General features: G+C 42.9%; 1 protein-coding gene across 1 annotated transcript; it reads left to right on the forward strand.

The window, feature by feature from the left end:
* The first annotated feature begins 9,082 nt into the window (after positions 1 to 9,082).
* Positions 9,083 to 12,120, forward strand: LOC135461438 (uncharacterized). The gene is made up of 3 exons (XM_064738540.1): positions 9,083 to 9,185; positions 9,645 to 11,293; positions 12,046 to 12,120. The coding sequence occupies exons 1-3, from the start codon at positions 9,083 to 9,085 to the stop codon at positions 12,118 to 12,120; spliced, it is 1,827 nt and encodes a 608-aa protein (XP_064594610.1).
* Positions 12,121 to 24,590: the final 12,470 nt, after the last annotated feature.

Genomic DNA, 24,590 nt, shown 5'->3' on the forward strand with positions numbered 1-24,590 from the left:
CAGTGCTGTAGGAATATGTTAAACTATATACCTGCATAAGGGTGAGGTCTGCCCCTCACCCGAGTGGCTTGCCTGTTAGGTATAACCACTGATTAATCTTTCTCCTGTCTTCAGCTGGGTCGCCGGAAGATGGGACATGTAGTGTCGACTCAGTGGACAGAGCAAGAAAGTATCCCCCGTCACAGCCAGGGCGAGGACAGTGGCACGTGCAGTTCCCGTGAGGGAGACAAGAGGGACCGGCTGCACCGCCAGAGGGCGCAGTCTAAAGGGCTGTTCCGGGGAGAGTTCATACTGCTGGAGGCCCAACCCACAGACGGCATGACCACGAGGGAGAGGCGCAATGTCACTTCCTCTAGTGGATACTTATACGCCCAGAAAAACCGTGAGTAACAACACGATGCTTGTCTGTCTGTAACAGGGTAACAGCACGATGCTTGTCTGTCTGTTATGTGCGTGTGTCAACCATGTGGGCTGTGAGCCGCGCTTGCTTTCATTGGTATAACTGAGATCACTGATTTTACTGATATATCTGATCTGGAAATTAATTTGGATTGTTAAGAAATAGGCATACAGCACTAAAGTTTCCATTTCAATGTTGCCCTAGGGTAACAAGGCGTCTATAATAATTACAAAATATTATGATGGAAGGTCACTTGGTGCTAAACGTCAGTATGTTATGATTTGCAAGTTGGTAGACAAAGTGGTAGATTTCTAGATTTGTCATGAAACATATATTCATATTTATACATGGTGAGGGGTATGAAGTAATGTTACCATGAAAAGTGTATAATTGTTAGATTAGGGGTCATTATCTCTAGTTAGGCCGCAAATATCAACCTTCTCCACATCCTTGGGACTGGATGTCTGGAACGTCCAAAGAGAGTAACTAGGACGATGTACTTGCGTCGTTGTAGCGCTCTTTGCCTGCATGCCGACACCGGCCTTTCAGTGGGGGTCGGAAACTTACATTAGAGGCCTAAATTAATATATAACACAGTTCTGCTTGCTGTGGCATCAAGGCACAGACTGCTGCCAAATTCTGACACAGCTGCATGCACAATCCACATGGCCGGCGGCTTTCGACAAACACATCCATGTGTGTCAGGGCTGAACTTTATACTGCTCTCAGTAGAATGAGCTAAATATTGGCCAAGTCTTTCCTCCGCCGCCATGACGTGTGGGTAAGGCGGGGTCTGAGGCATTCCTCAAGCCCTGCCCATCCATACGCCACACAGGACATCATAACACGTCTACCCCATCTTACACTCTTGTTTCATGCGAAGTGTTGACACTTCATGTCTTGCGCGTATATGGTGTCAAAATGTCTAGTTACCGCCCTTCACAGCTGACAGAAGTGCTTGCCAGCCAATGTTTTGTGTTTTGACGGATCCAGTGCTTTGTGTTTTGACGTATCCAATGCTTTGTGCTTTGAAGTATCCAATGCTTTGGGTTTGTCAGCCAATGCTTTATGTTTCGACGTTTGTCCGCCTGTGCTTTGTGTTTTGACGTTTGTTAGCCAATACTTTGTGTTTTCACGTTTGCCAGGCAATACCTTGTGTTTTGACGTTTGTCAGCCAATACCTTGTGTTTTGACGTTTGTCAGCCACTACCTTGTGTTTTGACGTTTGTCAGCCTATGCTTTGCATTTTGACGTTTGTCAGCCAATACCTTGTGTTTTGACGTTTGTCAGCCACTACCTTGTGTTTTGACGTTTGTCAGCCTATGCTTTGTATTTTGACGTTTGTTAGCCAATACCTTGTGTTTTGACGTTTGTCAGCCACTACTTTGTGTTTTGACGTTTGTCAGCCAATACCTTGTGTTTTGACGTTTGTTAGCCAGTACCTTGTGTTTTGACGTTTGTCAGCCACTACTTTGTGTTTTGACGTTTGTCAGCCACTACCTTGTGTTTTGACGTTTGTCAGTCAATACTTTGTGTTTTGACGTTTGTCAGCCTATGCTTTGTATTTTGACGTTTGTCAGCCAATACTTTATGTTTTGGCGTTTGTTAGCCAATGCTTTATGTTTTGACGTTTGTCAGCCAATACTTTGTGTTTTGGCGTTTGTCAGCCACTACCTTGTGTTTTGACGTTTGTCAGCCACTACTTTATGTTTTGACTTTTGTTACCCTATTCTTTGTTTTTTGATGTGTGTCAGCCAATACTTTGTGTTTTGACGTTTGTCAGCCACTGCCTTGTGTTTTGACGTTTGTCAGCCACTACTTTATTTTTTGACGTTTGTCAGCCACTACCTTGTGTTTTGACGTTTGTCAGCCTCTACTTTATGTTTTGACGTTTGTTAGCCTATACTTTGTTTTTTGACGTGTGTCAGCTATTTCCTTTGACGCGTGAAAGTGAAGATATATCCCTCTGCTGGCCTGCACCTGATTCTTTTTTAATTTTTTTTTAATGTGAATGCTGAACAAATGTAGCCATTTCATTTCATTTTCAACACCACTCTCGTTGCCCACGAGGTTTGAGAGAAAATGAAATAATGTGGCTGAGATTGGCTTAATAGAATTAGGGTTATAATTGTGTCCTCTGAAGAGTATATAGAGAAAGTGTTTCAGCTATGGTATTTCTGGATGCATATCTGTGTAAACTGTTTGTCTCACAGTGACCCAGAGATGGGGAGTTAACGCACCCCTTGGCACTGTCCCCCAGGCTTGTTAGCTTTACACTGGGGCGGGAGTGGGAACACTCATCTTAAAATCTACATGCACCCACCACCTTGTTGAAACAGAACCATTGACTCCAGATGGAGATTTATGTTTTTGGCAGATGCTCCTTCCCATTACAGCCCATCGTTTGAACGATTGATCCAGGTTCACATGCCATCTACTCTCTCCCCTCAACCCCCTCCCCCCCCCCCTCCCCCTCCCCCTCCATGTAGCATTCTTCACCTTACTTCACCACGAGACCATGCTGCTTTGGTTCTCCCTCAACATATGTCAGCGGTAATGACCTGGCGTGTGTCACCTGTTTTATAGGTCGATCGTGTCTATAACCCCTCTCCGCACCCACCCCGTTTTTTTCCCCTGCTTTCTGATCAGCCTCCAGGTATTTACTTTGACCACAGCTACATGGGGTATTACCCAATACTTCAACTTGGTTGGGGATTTGAACAACCCAGCGTACATAGCAGGCTAGACGGAAAGGTTGCTTCTAACGCTGTTGTCTTTGTTTCTTTGCAAATCTCAACTTTGACATTTACAACCTGTTGCAGTATTTGTATTACATAGAATCGTGTATGAGCACATTGTAAGCTAATATGAGTTCCATTACAGAGGTGTCCAAAGGGTAAACAAAGTAAGTCGATAACGGGAAATATGTGTTGAGGACAACAGTGTATTGTAGAAGGTATTTGTCGTAGCCGGATGCATGGTGCTGTGGAGGTAAATTCTCAGGTTTCACTTTGTCCTCATTTTGTATAGCCTCAGCCCAAATCGTGTGGGATTCCCAGATTTCATTTTGTATAGCGTCAGCCCAAATCGTGTGGGATTTCCAGGTCTCATTTTGTATAGCGTCAACCCTAATCGTGTGGGATTCCCAGGTCTCATTTTGTATAACTTCAGCCCAAGTCGTGTCGGATTCGCAAGTCTCATTTTGTATAGCTTCAGCCCAAATCGTGCGGGATTCCCAGGTCTCATTTTGTATAGCGCCAGCCCAAATCGTGTCAGATTCGCAGGTCTCATTTTGTACAGCGTCAACCCAAATCGTGTCAGCTTCCCAGGTCTCAATTTGTATAGCGTCAACCCAAATCGTGTCGGATTACTAGCCCTCATTTTGTATAGCGTCAGCCCAAATCATGCGGGATTCCCAGGTCTCATTTTGTATAGTTTCAGCCCAAATCGTGTGGAATTCCCAGTCCTCATTTTGTATAGCGTCAGCCCAAATCGTGTCAGCTTCCCAGGTCTCATTTTGTATAGCGTCAGCCCAAAGCGTGTCGGATTACTTGTCCTCATTTTGTATAGCGTCAGCCCAAATCGTGTCGGATTCCCAGATCTCATTGTGTATAGCGTCAGCCCAAATCGTGTGGAATTCCCAGTCCTCATGTAGTATAGCTTCAGCCCAAATCGTGTGAGATTCACAGGTGTCATTTTGTATAGCGTCAGCCCAAATCGTGTGGGATTCCCAGGTCTCATTTTGTATACCTTCAGCCCAAATCGTGTGGGATTCCCAGGTCTCATTTTGTATACCTTCAGCCCAAATCGTTTGGGATTCCCAGGTCTCATTTTGTATAGCGTCAGCCCAAATCGTGTCAACTCACAGATACCTAGGAGTTCGATGCGTGACAAATAAGACTAATTAAAGCAATGTTAATAATACTCTGAACAGGACAGTATTATTTTATACAATAATATAATATATGTTTGCGCGAGATTTGTTTTGTGAGATGGCATATGCCTTACTATCATCACTTAAGAATTCAAAATATGTTTCCTCATATTTCTTTGAACGTCAGCCCAAAATTGCCCAAGTGTTTTCTCGTCCGCGTACGCCATACAAACACGACGCAGCTGACCCGATGCGCTCTCATTGATTTCTCCAGAGTTACAGAAATCTTACAGCTATTTACTCTGTTACTGGGGAGGCTCGTATCCAGACATCAGATAGAGTTCCAGAAAACAGATATTGAGCCCGTCAGCTGTCAGTACAGAATCATTGATCTCAGAAACCAGCCTCCTCTTTTCAACCCAAGTGACCTGTTAACTCTCACATTGTTTTTTCAAACCCTTGTTTGCTGGCAAAAAAGCCAAATTAGATAAGTAGTCGAGGTCATGGCGTGAATGCTTCCCTACCATTATGAGTAACAATTAGATAGGCCTACCTACAATGAATGACCTGTGGTTGTATTGCACGTGTTCCTGAAATCACATCATTGACTCTAACAGCGAGAGCGTACCAGCGTGTGGCTAGTTGGTGTTGACAAATAGCAGGTTCCTCCATCAGCCCGAAATATCTTCCGTCGTTGGGGATAGATCTCGATCAGTGGTGTACACGGAAATAACTGCTACCAATGAAGAACAGCTAATTTTTCATTCATGTAGCTCTCCATAAGGGTCAAGTATAGTAAATTGACAAAATTGTTTTTTGTCAGGGATGACGCGGATCATTAGCTCTGTACGATGTCTCATAAAGTTTACCGGATAATACTAGTAAGAGGAGAATTGCGAAGAACCAGTAAATGAGTAGGATTTCAAGAAATAGAAAATGCCATGGCTTTTGCTGGGGAACATCTTAGCATTCCAACTAGGCTTTTGCTGGAACATATCTTAGATAATTGTTAAGCAATTTAGCAAAGTTTTTCCTAGTAGGATCTTAAACTTCATTGATAACCATTCTAGCCTGGCTTTTCCTGGCAGAGATTCTATTTTGCTTTAGGATTAAGACCTTAACACAGAATTTACATGATAAAGATCAAATCTAAGCTGGAACCCTTGCAGTTATATAACATTCCTTTAAGCGAGCGTTATTTAAGACTTTTGTGCACGTAGTTTTGAAAATGATTTGGAAGTGAACTTATATAGCACTTATTCCCTGAGAGCATGACAAAATTCTTTCCCAGGGTCTTTGAAGTACACCATGAATAGGTTAATGGGCGGTTTGTCGAGCTACACATTTAGGTGCAAAATGGAGTAACAACACATCATTTTCTAATGTTCTAATTCGGAATGCCCAGAGAGACGTCGAGAGAGATGTAGGCCATGCGGACACTGCACTGTGGACGTGTTTTGACCAGACATCCAGTCTGTTTGTCCTCATCAAAGACCATGTGTGTTGACTGAAGGGTGCTAAGTCCCAAGACGTGTTCTGTTGACAGATAGCCGCGATCCTAGCGGACAGGGTAGACAACTGGTCAAGGTTGTCCTCGTCTGGATTATCACCTGTCAAGGTTTATAACATTAACACTGTCCTGTCATATCTCTTCGTCTGCATTCATTAGTTGTCTGTCCACATTCCACGGACAATGTCGTGTCATTGATCTGCTACGCAGGAAACATGTACAAAACAGATAGTCATATTTCATATTTCATATTTTTTCTGATATTTATATTTTATGAAATGTGGCATTTCATAAACATAAAATCGTATGCTTTATGATGACACAAGTTTTGAATTCAGTTTAGGTCCTCTTAACAGTACATAGAATCAAAAAAAAGGTCAAACACTGGAGTTGTGAGATGGGTAGATGTCATTTAGAAGGTGGATTTTCAATAACAGTATAATCGTTATTAGGGTTTAAACTTTCTGGATTCCAGTGCTGAAAGTCAACTCAGACAACTCCAGAAAGTGTAATCCGTTATATCGATAAATTTGTTACCAGAGTTGTGGTTAATGGGATATTCATTCATGTAGCCCAAACCTAGCCACTCGTACACCAAACCATGTAGACAATCACTACAAGTTCCACAAGATTTTGGCTTTCTAGTTTGCTATTTGGACAATGTTTGTTATTGTTATTTTGAAAGAGAGATCAGTGAAACTTGGCCAGTCTTTTTTTCGCATTGTGAATATGGCTAGACGCATTTTGTTTAGATTTCCTCTGCGTTAGTCACTTGGCGGGATGCACGGATATCACGTTAAGACCAACAGAACGGTTTGTCTCGATTCTCCTAGCGTCCCTATTCTAATCACAGCACGCTGCCTTCAGAATGTCTCGCCAAGGCTGTTAATCTAAGGCTAATCCGCCCATGGCACAAGTGCTCCATGATTAAAGAGGCCTAAATCCACCTTCCTGCTCAAGAAGCTTCGATACACAAAGAAATGTCTTATTTCAAACACCTTTATCGTTTCTCTCCTTCTTGAGAAACTGATTTCAGACAATATAGATTTCAAAGATGGAGTTTCGCACCACTTGTTTTTCAACCTCGTAATGTCTAACAATCTCCGGGATATTTAACGGAAACTTATAGTGCAAGCAACTTTTCACAAAATGATGTGTGTAAAACATATAAAGCAATGAGTGTGTACAACGTCACCGTGGAGATCTTTTACAGAAATGGAACATCTACTCTCGTCTTAGGTCAGCTCGTCAGCACGCAGACGCATGAATTGTTTTTCAGCAAGATATGTGTACAATCCCATTGCTCATTAATGGCAACCCGTTTCGAACACAAGGAATAAGTTGTTTTAATCGATGTTTGTGTCGAACAAAAGTAATATATGTCAAAATACATTGTGTACTGGAAGGTTGACAACTTTCTAGTGAGTTTATCGTTACTTTCAATTCAAGTAAATTTTTAAAGCTTGTAAAATATCTACCAGACCTAGGTCATGTTTGACAAGCTTTATATATTAAGGACCTTCTTCTCCTGCAGTAAATAGCGGTTTTAACATTTCAAGTTATTCATAACCAGATGAGCTAATAAAGGAGACACAAGCATGCTAAATGGCTGACGTATATGTTGTTTTCGTCTATTTTGCAGGTCCTCGGCCGATTACCTTACCATTCCAACGCCACGAATGCCCAACCCGCATCCACCAGATCGAATCCTCGGACGACCTTGACATTGATGACATAGATCGGTACGTCTTTTCTCTAAGCACTCTGATAACGGCCAGCAAAAATGTCATTACTGGGCATACATCATGACAAGACAAACCTTCATTATTTACACCCTGTGTAATCCCCCTGGGTCTTGTTGGGAATTACTCATTGTGTTGTCTATCTGTAAATAGTCTGTAACATAGGAATACCAACTGTCGCTCGCCTTATATTGGCCTATATCCTTACAATTCCAAGTATGTCAGGTGTCCTTATAAACCAAGCTTCAGCATCTTATCTTCACCAAGTGTCTGAGTCAAAAAGCGAGGAAAGTTGTCCGTTCTGAAATCCCGTCTACACCGCTGCATTCTCCTGGTGTACTTGACTGCAGAGTTAGGGTGGTCTATAGGCCTTCTCCACAAACACCGATTGTTCTCCGCCATTCACCTGCCGCCTTCCTTAGCCGCCAGTAAGACTTTCTGTCACCAGATATGCACATCTAACAATAAAAATATGCGGCCCACCTGCAGCCCACATATTGTACTTGACGCCTGATATGAACGTTTTTTCACAAAACAAACATTTTAAAACCCTGCTAGGTGGCAAAATTTCAACCTTGACTTTGGAATCTTAAATTCTTATTTGCCTTAAAATGGTCTTAACTTAAGAAAACCAAGCAAGTTTTACAAAAACAAACGGCGGATGTATTTGCTACTATAATGAATGAATTGTTTCTAACATTGGGTTATATCACCGATGCCGTTAAGGTTAGAAGGCATGGAAATATTTGAGTCGACATTGTGGCTTACCTAAGTTGCATGTTCATAACGTGATAACTCACGATCAACTCACGATCAACCCGCGTTATCAACCAGACAAGTATTTAGCAAACACACCGCAGTGCCCCTGAATACATGCCATTAATCAGTTCTTTTACAAAATATCCAAAACCCAGGAAATCTCAATACTAGACGCTGATTATTTATGTTTAAAATCGCTTTTGTAACGATTATCAACCAGTGCAAGGATCAGCTACATATAGATGTGTATGTATTTTTTTGGATAATGGTCTGCTGTTTGTATCCATACGTACCCACTCCGATACGGTGAGATCCCCGTGAATTTAGCTAATGGGTAAAGTCGGTTTACGGTCCTGCCAGACCCCTTCCCACACTTAATCCCTTCCCTGTATGTGTTCAGTAGCAGATAAGCTTGTCTAGATACGACGATTTCTCCATGGCAAATATCAAAAAAAAAAAGAAAAAGTACTTCGCCTGAAAGTCTGTCTGAGATAACTGTTGTTCTTTCTTATTATTGTAACTAATTTGTATGAACTTCTACTGTCAGATTCAATGAGGAGAAGACCCCACTGGTTGTGATTCAAGAATACAACGGCTTCCGGCATGGCAGCAGAAGTGGCTCTCTGGATGAAATCAAAGAAGAAGAGGAGGATTTGGATTCGGCCTCCATAATGCGTTTCGGTATGATATGGGGAGCCCGGAGGAGTTTACGGGACAGCAGGGTCGGGTGAGGCGAGGCAGGAGAGGATCCTCGAGCACACTCGAGTCCCAGTCTTCGGGAATCTCCGTCTTTCATAATGAGTCTTGTCGGGGATAGACTTGAGGGTGGGGCTTACACTGGCCGACCTAAGCTGAGCTTGTCGGAGGAGTCTGGAGCATCTGGTCAGTACGACTCGGGCTGTAAGTCCAGCTTCTCCTCCTCTAACTCGGAGAGCGAAGATCATGTGCACGAGAGAGGTCATCGCCACAGAGATTCGGATGGTTTCTCTTCGTTCAGCCCGAAAGCACTAGCTCTAGCTTCCGAATTATCACAAGCAAAGATCAACTGGGACACTTCAATAATACCAAAACCCCGAAACATATAGACTGTGAAGCCACGAGAAATGCAAAGTGAACCCTTGTAAAAGTGATAGCTTACCCTCAATCAACGTCATCCCGAGATAGCATCGGGTCATCGTCACGGGAAAATGATGCCATGGACTATGTGGATCCAATCTACTCCACCGCCGTGACTTTGTCGCCCATGGCTCCAATAGATCAGTTTCTGAAGAAAACTTGTGAGGTGAACAGGCATACATACCAGAACTCTTCCACAAATGTTCAAATGTACTTGATACGTCTACTTCCCGAATTCTTCAGATCGGACGAGTACTGGGAAGACTGTGACTACTACTGGTATCGGTGACAGCCAGCTGGAAACAGGGTCCGTGACAGGAACAGAGGCCGTCTACTCCCGAGCATCTCCTAATGTCATCCACGTGGGGGACCCAACCTCTAACTACACCACGGTGATTATTGTCACCAGTGATGACACATACGGGAACACACGTATAGAGCTCACACCCCAATGTCCCATGGAAGAGAACCACCATAACGCGGAGGAAACCACCCAGGCCCCAATCCAGGCGCACGACTGTGATAGAAATGCTAAAACTGGAAGTTTGTTAAAATCAGTGCATTTTCAGCACGAATCTTCCCATGATGAAGAGGCTGTGAGAGAAGGCTGTCAGACAAGCCCCACCGAAGGGGTGGATGTAACCCCCGGGCGGAGGCCCAGTGATATAATCATGTCTTCCAACAAAACTAAGTGCTCTCATGCTCTCCCACAGACAGCCCCGGGTAAGCCCAAGGTGCCCCCTCCCCCTCGGATGTCGACGGAGAATGAGTCTGGCCAGTCTTCGTGTAAACCTTCCAGTACCGCCAATAATAAATCTTGTCACCCTCCGAAGAGGCCAGACAAACTGCCTGAATGTAAGGAGGCTTATAAAGCGAGCTTAGGTTCCGTTACTGGTGTCCACAGGCGTTGCTCGGATGTTACCAATATTGATGGCAGACTGAGTAAAGTGTGGACTGGGGCTCCAGTGTCATACAATGACAGCCCTTCCAAAAATGTAGAATGTTCCTCGAAGGGTGGACGTATAAAGGAGCTACAGCAAGTGTTAATGAAACAGGCTAACCCTTTCTCGCCTGCGGTGAAGAAGCCTCAAGACGATACCCCAGAAAATAATACTCGACCTCGATCAACGTCAGCACCACAAGTGATGCCATCAGCTGCTGTCATGCAAATGGCAGCCAGGAAAGCTTCTCTGATCAGCAACGACAGTGGCCCTAGGTCCCCACCCTGTGTAGATCATAGGCCCCCTGCCCCACCGCCTCCACTCCACACATGCAGCCATGCACCCAATCCTGCCCCGCGTGTTCTACCAGCACCACCCCCTCTCCAAACATCCGGGCCACCCCCACGACCCCCTCCGCCAACCACATCTCCTCCTCCTCGCCCGCCACCGCCGGTTTTACCTTCTTCATTCCCCTTTTCACCACCGCCACCACCGCCACCGCTCCCACCACCCACGTATGTGTCTTCTACCTTGCCTTTGGTGAATCGCAGAAATAATTCCCCCACGGAGTCTAGCACATCAGGGGGCAGACAGACCGCTAAATACAACGAGAGTGCTATGGGCACGAAAACTGAGCCAGTGGATGACGACACTCGCATTCGCATGGCAGACATCAAAAATATGCTTCAGCGAGCCGGAACGTTACCCGGCGAAAGAAACAGAAATTATGGAAGCTTGCCCGATCTTCAGCTTGTTGGTAGAAAAGACAGAGACTTGTCATCTTCTAGGACAGGAGGTAGAAAAAGTCGCGATGAGAGCGGAAGGCGGGAAGACCGGAAGAGGGGCGGCAACCGGAAGAGTTCTTCTAAGCCTAGATCTAGCACTCCTAGTGAGAGAACATCTGTGTCGGGAAGTTCCACCAGGTCCCCCAAATTACCACATAAAAATAAGGTAAGTCTGCTTGAAACTGTTTACAGAAATACTAGTGCGTTTGTAATCAGGCAATTGATATATATATATATATATATATATATATATATATATATATATATATATATATATATATATATATATATATATCTCAATACAGCTTGAGAGTTCACGATGACTAGCAATGTATTTTTCAGAGGCATCTGGCTAAACTGTCCAAATTAAATTCAAATTATTAACAGATAATACATACGCTGTTCATAGTCGAGTTGAAAAGTAATCAGGTGTCAAGTGATAGAAGCATTGTCTGTAATTTTGTATCTAGCATACACCTTTTTCTGACAGTGGCCATGGTTTATGATCTGTTGAACATGTTATCTACACTCATTCTACACTAGATTGTAGTACTGGTTTGCAAATTGTTAGAAACAGAGTGAAGTCTTACTAAAATGGTAACGACGTTTCATGACTTTATAATCTGTTAGCTTGTGCAACAGAGTGAAATGTCGAGAAATCTAACATTATATTGCCCACAAGCAGAGAATAACAATATTATTGTTATTAGGAATTGCATTTTCTGGACATAGCACAAGTGCTAGTGTTGGTAGACCGGCAAATATCACTTCCGGTTTCGAAGCAGTGACCTCAGAATCTGGCACCTAATCGCCAGTAATACATGTAAACCGTCTAGGCCATTCCACCAATAGGCCTTCCACAGATACAAGAGGAAGATGTAACTGAGCAGTAAACATGCAATATCTCCTGACTACCAGAACTACAAACCTCTCCTAGCTGAATATTTCAGATCGGAAGATGTCATTGATGGAGTGGTTTACGGAACAGTGTAATCGTTATTAGAGATTCTAAGATCCCTGGTTCGAATCCCGCACTTACTCGTAGCAGACACTTAAATCGATTCCATTCTGGAGCCACCAATCTCTTGACAAAACGTTTCTAAAACATAGGAAAGAAAATAGAGCTGGATTCCATACCGTATGGCATGGTTGATTTGCCCGTCTTGGTGCACCCAGCTGATTGAGCGCAGAGGTCGACATGTTCGGTAATGTTTATTTGGAACATTTTCTCACCTGCTAATTATGTGCTAGACTGCCTCTCCCTCCGCTGTTTTCAGAAGTTTAAATTCGTTTGGTTTAGAAGCAAAACTAGACTTCGTTGTTTGTCTGGAATATTTTTAGAACTTTTGCAGTGTGAAACAGACAAATGCAAATTGCTTTGATATGAAGAACAAATATTACATACCTGTATGGAATTACGGTGAGTGTATCGGAAATGTGCTCAGTCGATGGTTTTACTTTTGATGGAAATGTTGTAAATTTTGAATAGTTAAAATAAAAAACCCAAGAGGCAGACATTGTGGGGTATCCATGGCAGCACGTGTTGACGGCGGAGAGGAAGTTATTGTTACCCTCTCGGAATTGGACTTTTCCCGCTAGCCTCCTAACATTCTATAATTTATCCGTTGGCCGGTCTCTTGCACTGTTTATTTATAACTGTTTGCTGATTTACCTTGATCTTAGAACGGTTTGCCATGTTCCAGGAATTGATTTCAAAGCCGTGAGGCTGTAATTACAGGCGTGTGTATAGCAATGTTTATGTTTACATTTGGGGAGATGTTGTCGGTCTTGTGTTCTCTATCGTCACTAGACCATTTGTTTTCTCCCATAAGAGATGAATTGGAAGCATTGTCATAGTTAACGATTGTAGGAGTTGAAAGCAGTATGCTAATGTCTACACACATCAGTTTCTTTCATGAGTTTTGCTCTCTGAAAAAATGAGCAAAAACCGTCATTACTATTTTTTCGTAGCTCTTCGGAGCTACTCTTCGGTGAAGATTCGACAGCTGTTTTAATTAGACTCAGGCTGGTGAGTCTTGTAGTATTTGTCGTGAGTAGAGCAGTAGACAGATGTTTTCACCAGTCATGCAGTACGTGACCATCAGTTTTCATAACATTGCTCACAGACATCTCATATCGTCCCTCTCAGTTTTCATAACATTGCTCACAGATATCTTATATCCTCCCTCTCAGTTTTCATAACATTGCTCACAGACATCTAATCTCGTCCCTCTCAGTTTTCATAACATTGCTCACAGACATCTCATATCGTCCCTGTCAGTTTTCATAACATTGCTCACAGACATCTAATATCGTCACCGTCAATTTTCATAACATTGCTCACAGACATCTCATATCGTCCCTCTCAGTTTTCATAACATTGCTCACAGACATCTCATATCGTCCCTCTCAGTTTTCATAACATTGCTCACAGACATCTAATCTCGTCCCTCTCAGTTTTCATAACATTGCTCACAGACATCTAATATCGTCACCGTCAATTTTCATAACATTGCTCACAGACATCTCATATCGTCCCTCTCAGTTTTCATAACATTGCTCACAGACATCTAATCTCGTCCCTCTCAGTTTTCATAACATTGCTCACAGACATCTAATCTCGTCTCTCTCAGTTTTCATAACATTGCTCACAGACATCTAATATCGTCACCGTCAATTTTCATAACATTGCTCACAGACATCTCATATCGTCCCTCTCAGTTTTCATAACATTGCTCACAGACATCTAATCTCGTCCCTCTCAGTTTTCATAACATTGCTCACAGACATCTAATCTCGTCCCTCTCAGTTTTCATAACATTGCTCACAGACATCTAATATCGTCCATCTCAGTTTTCATAACATTGCTCACAGACATCTAATATCGTCACCGTCAATTTTCATAACATTACTCACAGACATCTAATATCGTCCCTCTCAGTTTTCAAAACATTGCTCACAGACATCTCATATCGTCCCTCTCAGTTTTCAAAACATTGCTGACAGACATCTCATATCGCCCCGCTTCGATTCCATAACATTCCTCACAGGTATCTGATTTACGGTGGATTCATTTAATTGTATAGTTATATATAGGCCCTATACATTTATCTTTAGTTCACCAGATCACAGGCCCTGTATATATATTTAGTGGGGCCTCCGTGGCTCAGTCCGTTAGCGAGCTAGCGCAGCGTAATGACCCAGGAGCCTCTCACCAATGCGGTCGCTGTGAGTTCAAGTCCAGCTCGTGCTGGCTTCCTCTCCGGCCGTACGTGGGAAGGTCTGCAGCAACCTGCGGATGGTAGTGGGTTTCCCCGGGCTTTGCCCGGTTTCCTCCCACCATAATGCTGGCCGCCGTCGTATAAGTGAAATATTCTTGAGTACGGCGTAAAACACCAATCAAATAAATAAATATATGTTTAGTTCACCAGAACCCAGGCCCTGTATATTTATCTTTAGTTCACCAGGGCCCGTATTCATAAAGATTCTTAAGCATTTCTTAACGCTAAAAAATTCTTAAACCCACTAAAAAAATCTTAAATAGCTAACAAATACTTAAGTGCCATTCATAAAAAACTTAACTGTTAAGAAATTCTTAAATTCTAAGTGTGCCCATGACCACTTTTATCTTTTTCTTAAATTCTTAAGTATTTCTTAAACAACAACAACATGGCGGCCGCTCAACCAAATCGACGCCACTTTAAGGAAAGAAGAGATTGTTTGAACGAATATAATGATAGGGAGCTCTTAGAAAGGTTTCGTCTGGATGCTGCAGGGATTCGGTGTATCGAATCACTAGTTAGGGATGACGTTGTAAGTGGATCGAATAGAAATTGTGCACTTACTCCAATGCCGAAAGTGTTGATTACTCTTCGTTTTTGGGCAACTGGGAAAATGCAGCTATGCAATGGTTATGACATGGGAGTCTCACAGCTGACTGTATCTAGGGCTATCACAGCTACTGTAAGAAGTCTATCTTCAAACCGGCTAATTGGTCAGTTCATGTTCGCGATACAAAGCTCAGTTAGGTAATATTTTAATACCTGTTGTAATTTGTTTGAGGGCCGGGTTGTGGCCTGAGGAAAAGGGTAAGAAGCCAGCGTTTAGATGGGTACCCGCTATCTCCGATCAGATGAGTGTGGATGGGTGTGTGGTGGTTTTCAAAAAGCTGTCTCAGTCCACTTTCAGCCAGAATTCGAGCGTCATGTGTTGAACCTGGCCATTTTGCGATAATGTCGAGTATGTTGTACTTCGCATCCACAACAATTTGAACGTTATACTGTGGTAATGGTGCCGATTAACAAATTCATTTTCATATGTGCTAGGAGCGGTGATTTGTACGTGTGTCCCATCAATAGCCCCAACAATGCCTGGAAACTGGGCAGCAGCGTAGGACGCTTCCTATTTTTCACGGGTTTCGCGAGCTGTCAGTGGAAAACATACATATTATATCAAGAATACAGTTATACAACTATAACTGACCCTTTAAAGAAACTTAAGCTGGTGGGACTTTTAAACAACATATACAACTCAAGTTGAATAAAACATAGTAATTATTGTGAGAAAACCAAAATTGGATTTAGTAACTTTTTAAACTTGCTTAACACAACATATATCTGAAGCACTGTGATAAATATCAAATTTACTCATTCATTTTAATTTATCATTGCACATCGCATTTTGAGAAAAATTACTTACTGAGATTCATTAAGTTGAATTAAGGTGGAATCTATGCCATCACCAACTCCCCCAAGACATTGTTCTCCCCTGGAATGGACATTACCACCTCAGCTATAGCACTTAATGGCTTTAGTGATGGTCCTCCACCTGTAAAATAAAATAGTATATGCCCAAATAATAAGATCTTTCATTGTATTTGATCTCAAATCATTTTAGGCCAGCTGGACCGCATTGGTGAGAGGCTCCCAGGTCATAGCGCGCTAACCAACTGAGCCACGGAGGCCCCATGATTTGTTTTATGCCATACTTAACAACGTCTTGGTTATTAGATTAATCCTGACATATTCTAAAATTTCATTTATGACATGAATCGAAATATAGGTCTTTCTGAATCGAAATATAGGTCTTTCTGAATGAGCCTTTGCCTGTGGTAGTGCTCAGTATAAAAATGATATCTGGCTCATTGATTATTTTACATCTAGCCTCCACAGTTTGGAAGTCTACCTATATTAGAGAAGTACCTAGGCCCACATTTGCATTTTAAATTAAATAAATCAGTTTCCCTCGTACATAAATATCTTTAAGTTTAATAAATGAACTGCTTTCACTCACTTTACAAAAATGTAGTCAATAAAGGCCAAGTTCATCATCCTAATTTAATGTGTCGTTCACTTTGATCATTTGCAATATTATTTTTTCCAGTGCACTACACTCCATACACCCTCAACTTCAAGAAAGAACTATGGTTTTAATTATACTCTGTGCCATTTTTGTTTTAGTACAATGTTTAAATCCCAGTCAATGTTTAGCTGCATTTATGAGAGATAATCTAGCCGACAGCTTTCGAATTCCGGGTACAAACGGTTGAATTGGATTAGTTTTCAAAGGCAGTTTCGATGGTTGATTATTTCCAAAATAACTCCTGAAACTAAAGTTTAGCGAGACTTGGTCTAATCTTATAATTATAAAATACCGTTACACTATTCCAATTAAATATTTTTCATAAAATAATTTAAGTTTACCTACCCGTCGCACACTGCGCTTTCTTGTAGGCCGAGATTTCCGATTTGGTTTGGGAGAAAATATTGTGCCACTTTTTCTCCACTTCTTCTTGTGACCTCTTGGCGGCTGTGAACGAGGCATTCAACCTGTCTTCCATGTAGTTATTTTTCTTTTCTGAGGTCAATCCTGGACCCAGCTTGCCCCTCAGTATGTCCTTGTGTTGTGCCATGTAATTGGCGAGGCTCAAACGCTCGTCGTTTGACCATTTCAGCTTTCTTTTCCTTTTTTTTCCTCCATGTCAGATTGTGTTTACATCGAAATGTCGTCTGCTGTATATATATATATATATATATATATATATATATGTATATATATATATATATATATATATATATATATATATATATAAGGTCACTAGAACCCAGGCCCTGTATATTCATCTTTAGTTCACCAGATCCCAGATACTGTATATTTATCTTTAGTTCCCAAAACCCAGGCCCTGTATATATATCTTTAGTACACAAGATGCTAGTTCCTGTATATTTATCTTTAGTACACCAAATCCCAGGCCCTGTATATATATATATATATATATATATATATATATATATATATATATATATATATATATATATATATATATATATATCCCGGGGCCCTGTATATTTATCTTTAGTTCACCAGGCCCCATGCCCTGTATATTAATCTTTAGTTCACCAGAACCCAGGCCCTATATTTATATCTTTAGGTCACTAGAACCCTGGCCCTGTATATTCATCTTTAGTTCACCAGATCACAGGCCCTGTATATTTATCTTTAGTTCACCAGGCCCCATGCCCTGTATATTAATATTTAGTTCACCAGAACCCAGGCCCTATATTTATATCTTTAGTTCACCAGGCCCCATGCCCTGTATATTAATATTTAGTTCACCAGAACCCAGGCCCTATATTTATATCTTTAGGTCACTAGAACCCATGCCCTGTATATTTATCTTTAGTTCACCAGAACCCAGGCCCTGTATATTTATCTTTAGTTCACCAGAACCCAGGCCCTGTATATTTATCTTTAGTTCACCAGAACCCAGGCCCTGTATATTTATCTTTAGTTCACCAGGTCCCAGGGCCCTGTATATTTATCTTTAGTTCACCAGGCCCCATGCCCTGTATATTTATATTTAGTTCACCAGAACCCAGGCCCTATATTTATATCTTTAGGTCACTAGAACCCTGGCCCTGTATATTCATCTTTTGTTCACCAGATCACAGGCCCTGTATATTTATCTTTAGTTCACCAGAACCCATGCCCTGTATATTTATCTTTAGTTCACCAGAACCCATGCCCTGTATATTTATCTTTAGTTCACCAGGTCCCAGGGCCCTGTATATTTATCTTTAGTTCACCAGGCCCCATGCCCTGTATATTAATATTTAGTTCACCAGAACCCAGGCCCTATATTTATATCTTTAGGTCACTAGAACCCTGGCCCTGTATATTCATCTTTAGTTCACCAGATCACAGGCCCTGTATATTTATCTTTAGTTTACCAGAACCCAGGTACTGTATATTTGTCTTTATTTCCAGGTTTGATAGGCTCTGTGTATTGACTGGAAGTTATGAAGTGTACATTGATGGAGAATGGGAGGGGTCGGGAGTTCCCCGTCTTTGCTTTTTTCTACATGTCCCTAATCTACAGATGTCCTTATGTCCACGCGGGAACACAACTCTCTGTCAGCGAAGCTCGTCTGGGTCTTAAGATCTGGCAGTAGGCTGTGCAGTGAGCAAATATGAAATAATTGTACAGATTACCAAAGTTATCCCTCTCCATTAAGCTTGGTTACACAAACAATAAAGTAATTACCAGGTAGGTTTGGCTTTCCCGTTGTCGACTCCATGAAATTGGAGAATCCTTAATGACACAAGGCCAGATGAGCCATCGGGCCTAATCCGCCTCTCCAAACGTCTAGGGTGGTTACAATTCACCAGTAAATATGGGCGTATGAAAACGCTCATTTTGTCTTTAACGAAATCAGCTCTGAGAAAGATTACAAGCTGATTAAGCATAAGTTCAAGTGTTTAAGAGAACGTATATAGCATGTTATCTTTCCTTTCACTTTGTCTCTATCATGTGAGAGGAGCTTGTGTGCCAGGACTGTCGGTCAACCTGAAGAGGTTTCTTTGTCCAGTATACGATCAGAGTGTGCGTGACGGCTGTTTCCAAACGTTGTTGATGTACGATCAGACTGTGCAAGATGACTGTTTCAAACGTTGTTGGTGTTTATAGGCCTGCCTTATGCCGTTAACCCATATCTTATGGACTGAGTTTAAAGTCTTAATGTCACCCCTGTAAGAAAACTAGAACTGCAAGTGCATTAATTCATTAAGCGCGGTACAGAGTTTGAATTGCAGTATGTTTTGAAAGTTGGAGTATTTGAAGGTCTTAACTGTCACTGGTTTATGAATCGCGCTATGGCCGGTTTACCTGCTGCAGACATGACAGGAAAATTGGGAGGAAATGATTACAGGTTTAAAGTTCCTTATAATGATATGTTGGTTTGGGATAAAAGCCAGTCTGTAATAGCTGTTAATAGCTGCACATAACATACAACTGTTAAGATAGTGTGAAAAAATGACGTGGTATGGTAAGGCAGGGAATCAGTCCGAGTGCAAGACACTGTGAGCCTCAGGAAGCGAAACAATCAGACGACTTCCAAACCTCCAAGCATACACTGAAACAATGTATTGGTCACAAAATCGAAAAATGGTAGCCTGCTCCAGTCACACTGAAATATCTTTCTTTTTGCATTTGCATGTAGAGTGGGGCAAAATCACTGCACCACAAATGTAACTTTCTGAAAAATTATTGAACACGCAGTTATGCGTAAATCAATTAAATACATACGTAACAAATGTTCAGCTTTACACTTCCGCTACGCAGATCATGATAATGTTAATGATAGCTAGAGAACCACATGCGTTGTCAAACAGCATTGACGTATGATTTCGGTATAGTTACCAAACGTTACGTAATACCATAGCTTTACTATTATACATTGTAATTCATGATAACACTTATTTAATCCAAGGGAGCATATATCTTTACTCACATAAAACGTGTGTTGACCAAGGGGAAAAAAGAGAACCAGATCGACTCGAACTCTTGCTCGAGGTGCAACCTGTTCTCCATAGGTCACTATACTATGTACCTGACAGACTAAGGAAGAAATACGGATTTTAAGCTTGCCAAATTATGACAAAATTGATCACATTATAAAGTTTATGATGTACAAATGAAGACAAATGTTAACCGCAACGAAACTTTGACAGCACGTAGAGATACACACGCGAAAGTTTCAGTGTAAATATTTTTCTGGTTAAAGTTGATCTTCATGCTGTAAATTAAAGACACAGTGCCTCGACTGTGAACGAACAATTGGCGTTTTTGATCGAGAGCGCATTTGTGCGGGTTATTACTAAGCAACCATCTCTTTTATGGCCATGTATGGCTTTTGTGAGTGATTTGACAGCCTAGTTACTGCCAGGCTGCCGCCATCGCCACATTGAAGCTTAGGAAGGGTTGGCAGTTTAGTTACTGCCAGGGTTACGCTATCGCCACACTGGAGCTTTGGAAGGGTTGACAGCCTAGTTAGTGCCAGGTTTACGCCATCGCCACATTGGAGCTTTGGAAGGGTTGACAGCCTAGTTAGTGTCAGGTTTACGCCATCGCCACACTGGAACTTTGGAAGGATTGACAGCCTAGTTAGTGCCAGGGTTACGCCATCGCCACATTGGAGCTTTGGAAGGGTTGACAGCCTAGTTATTGCCAGGGTTACGCCATCGCCACACTGGAGCTTTGGAAGGGTTGACAGCCCAGTTACTGCCAGGTTTACGCCATCGCCACATTGGAGCTTTGGAAGGGTTGACAGCCTAGTTAGTGTCAGGTTTACGCCATCGCCATATTACAGCTTAGGAAGGGTTGACAGCCTAGTTACTGCCAGGCTGCCGCCATCGCCACATTGAAGCTTTGGAAGGGTTGGCAGTTTAGTTACTGCCAGGGTTACGCCATCGCCACATTGGAGTTTTGGAAGGGTTGACAGCCTAGTTAGTGTCAGGTTTACGCCATCGCCACATTGGAACTTTGGAAGGGTTGACAGCTTAGTTAGTGTCAGGGCCACGCCATCGCCACATTGAAGCTTTGGAAGGGTTGACAGCCTAGTTAGTGTCAAGTTTACGCCATCGCCACACTGGAGCTTTGGAAGGGTTGACAGCCTAGTTAGTGTCAGGTAGACGCCATCGCCACATTGAAGCTTTGGAAGGGTTGACAGTTTAGCTAGTGTCAGGTTTACGCCATCGCCATATTAGACCTTTGCAAGGGTTGACAGCCTAGTTACCGCAGGGTAGACGCCATCGCCACATTGAAGCTTTGGAAGGGTTGACAGCCTAGTTAGTGTCAGGTAGACGCCATCGCCACACTGGAGCTGTGGAAGGGTTGACAGCCTAGTTAGTACCAGGTTTACGCCATCGCCACACTGGAGCTTTAGAAGGTTTGACAACCTAGTTAGTGCCAGCGCTTTGTCATTGCCACATTGAAGCTTTGGAACGGTTGACAGCCTAGTTAGTGTCGGGTTTATGCCATCGCCACATTAGAGCTTTGGAAGGGTTGGCAGTTTAGTTACCGCAGGGTAGACGCCATCGCCACACTGAAGCTTTGGAAAGGTTGACACCCGAGCTAGTGTCACGGCTACGCCATCGCCACATTGGAGCTTTGGAAGGGTTGACAGCCTAGTTAGTGTCAGGGCTACGCCATCGCCACACTAGAGCTTTGGAAGGGTTGACAGCCTAGTTACTGCCAGGGTTACGCCATCGCCACATTGGAGCTTTGGAAGGGTTGACAGCCTAGTTAGTGTCAGGTTTACGCCATCGCCATATTAGAGCTTAGGAAGGGTTGACAGCCTAGTTACTGCCAGGCTGCCGCCATCGCCACATTGAAGCTTTGGAAGGGTTGGCAGTTTAGTTACTGCCAGGGTTACGCCATCGCCACAATGGAGTTTTGGAAGGGTTGACAGCCTAGTTAGTGTCAGGTTTACGCCATCGCCACATTGGAACTTTGGAAGGGTTGACAGCTTAGTTAGTGTCAGGGCCACGCCATCGCCACATTGAAGCTTTGGAAGGGTTGACAGCCTAGTTAGTGTCAAGTTTACGCCATCGCCACACTGGAGCTTTGGAAGGGTTGACAGCCTAGTTAGTGTCAGGTAGACGCCATCGCCACATTGAAGCTTTGGAAGGGTTGACAGTTTAGCTAGTGTCAGGTTTACGCCATCGCCATATTAGACCTTTGCAAGGGTTGACAGCCTAGTTACCGCAGGGTAGACGCCATCGCCACATTGAAGCTTTGGAAGGGTTGACAGCCTAGTTAGTGTCAGGTAGACGCCATCGCCACACTGGAGCTGTGGAAGGGTTGACAGCCTAGTTAGTACCAGGTTTACGCCATCGCCACACTGGAGCTTTAGAAGGTTTGACAACCTAGTTAGTGCCAGCGCTTTGCCATTGCCACATTGAAGCTTTGGAACGGTTGACAGCCTAGTTAGTGTCGGGTTTATGCCATCGCCACATTAGAGCTTTGGAAGGGTTGGCAGTTTAGTTACCGCAGGGTAGACGCCATCGCCACACTGAAGCTTTGGAAAGGTTGACACCCGAGCTAGTGTCACGGCTACGCCATCGTCACATTGGAGCTTTGGAAGGGTTGACAGCCTAGTTAGTGTCAGGGCTACGCCATCGCCACACTAGAGCTTTGGAAGGGTTGACAGCCTAGTTAGTGTCAGGTTTACCCCATCGCCACATTGAAGCTTTGGAAGGGTTGACAGCCTAGTTAGTGTCAGGTTTACGCCATCGCCGTATTGAAGCTTTGAAAGAGTTGACAGCTTAGATAGTGTCAGGTTTACGCCATCGCCACATTAGAGCTTGGGAAGGGTTGACAGCCTAGTTACCGCAGGGTAAATGCCATCGCCACATTGGAGCTTTGGAAGGGTTGACAGCTTAGCTAGTGTCAGGTTTATGCCATCGCCACATTAGGGCTTTGGAAGGGTTAACAGCCTAGTTACCGCAGGGTAGAAGCCATCGCCACATAGAAGCTTTGGAAGGGTTGACAGCCTAGTTAGTGTCAGGGCTACGCCATCGCCACATTGAAGCTTTGGAAGGGTTGACAGCTTAGTCAGTGTCAGGTATACGCCATCGCCATATTAGAGCTTTGGAAGGATTGACAACCTAGTTAGTACCAGGTTTACGCCATCGCCATATTAAAGCTTTTTAAGGGTTGACAACCTAGTTACCGCAGGGTAGACGCCATCGCCACATTGAAACTTTGGAAGGGTTGACAGCCTAGTTAGTGTCAGGTTTACGCCATCGCCACACTTTAGCTGTGGAAGGGTTGACAGCCTAGTTTGTGTCAGGTTTACGCCATCGCCACATTTAAGCTTTGGAAGGGTTGACAACCTAGTTTTCACAGGACAGGCGCCATCGCCACATTGGAGATTTGGAAGGGTTAACAGCCTAGTTACCGCAGGTCAGACGCCATATCCACCTGCTAGCTAGGTATTGTCAATGATAAATTTGAGGTGACCAGACTCTGAACATACAAGCTTTGTAAACGCGTGCCGACCAGAAAACTAGAAGCCCTTTGTGGTTGCTGGCAATATTAAAATAGTTTTTTGAATTGTGTTTTTTTGCCGTAAAGAAGTCTGCAAATTGCAGAAGTAGAAAATTTGGCAGCAAAATTCTCGCGGATATTATCTTTAAGGGTTTTCATGTTTGTTCTTCTGGGTCTCAGATTTGCGGCCATATTGGATTTTTAGCAAAACCTTTAAATATTTTGAATTTAGTATGTATGTGTAGCGATACTGGTGACGTGAAGTATGAAATAGACATTAATATCCGGACAATACAATGTTCCTGAAGGACTGTTACAAAGATTATTATGTCGCAATGTACTAAAGCAGAAGCAGAAAATTATTCGTGTAGACTGCTTGGAAGCCGTGAAACTGCTGGCAGCTCTAGTGACATTTGCTGTAGAGCAGACAATGGTTAATTGCAAATGTGAGTTTGACAATCTCTACACATAAAATGTTATGAAGGGAAGAATTGCTACAGCTCATGCTACAAACGTAGGCCCATGTTGGAGGAAATTATCGAGTGAGTTACAAATACATCAGTCATTTATAAATGAAAATAGACATTATATAGTCTATTTATATATAGAAAATAGAGTTTATTCAATGAATAAAACGTATTGTTAGCATAATAACCCCAAACTGTTAGCATTCGCTGAGTTGGTGATATTCTGTCAGGTGCTCCAATAAATGTAGATGGCACATTCTGTAGAAAGCTAAGTTTAAAACACAAAATGAATGTGTGTTGTTCTCTACTTTCAGTGTACGGACAGCCCGCGGAGATACGACAGTCCACGCAGGGAGAAACATCACGAGAGTCCAAAGCGTCGTGACAAACACAGGAACAAGCCACGAAACTCAAGTCATCACGATAGCCCAAGGCGCCCTGACAAAAACCGCACCGACAACTCGAGGTCTCGTGAACATAAAGATGGTTCCAGAGTTCGCGAGAGTTCACGTCACAACAGTCCACGACCTTGTGACGTCCAACGTCTCGACAGCCCACAAACGCGTGATACCCAACGCCGTGATAGCCCACGTCCTCGTGATTCCCAACGTCGTGATAGCCCACGCTCTCGTGATACGCAAAGCCTCCATACTCGTGAAAATCAGCGT

Source organism: Liolophura sinensis, chromosome 1, assembly GCF_032854445.1.
Source record: "Liolophura sinensis isolate JHLJ2023 chromosome 1, CUHK_Ljap_v2, whole genome shotgun sequence".
In the NCBI taxonomy this organism is placed as follows: Eukaryota; Metazoa; Mollusca; class Polyplacophora; order Chitonida; family Chitonidae; genus Liolophura; species Liolophura sinensis.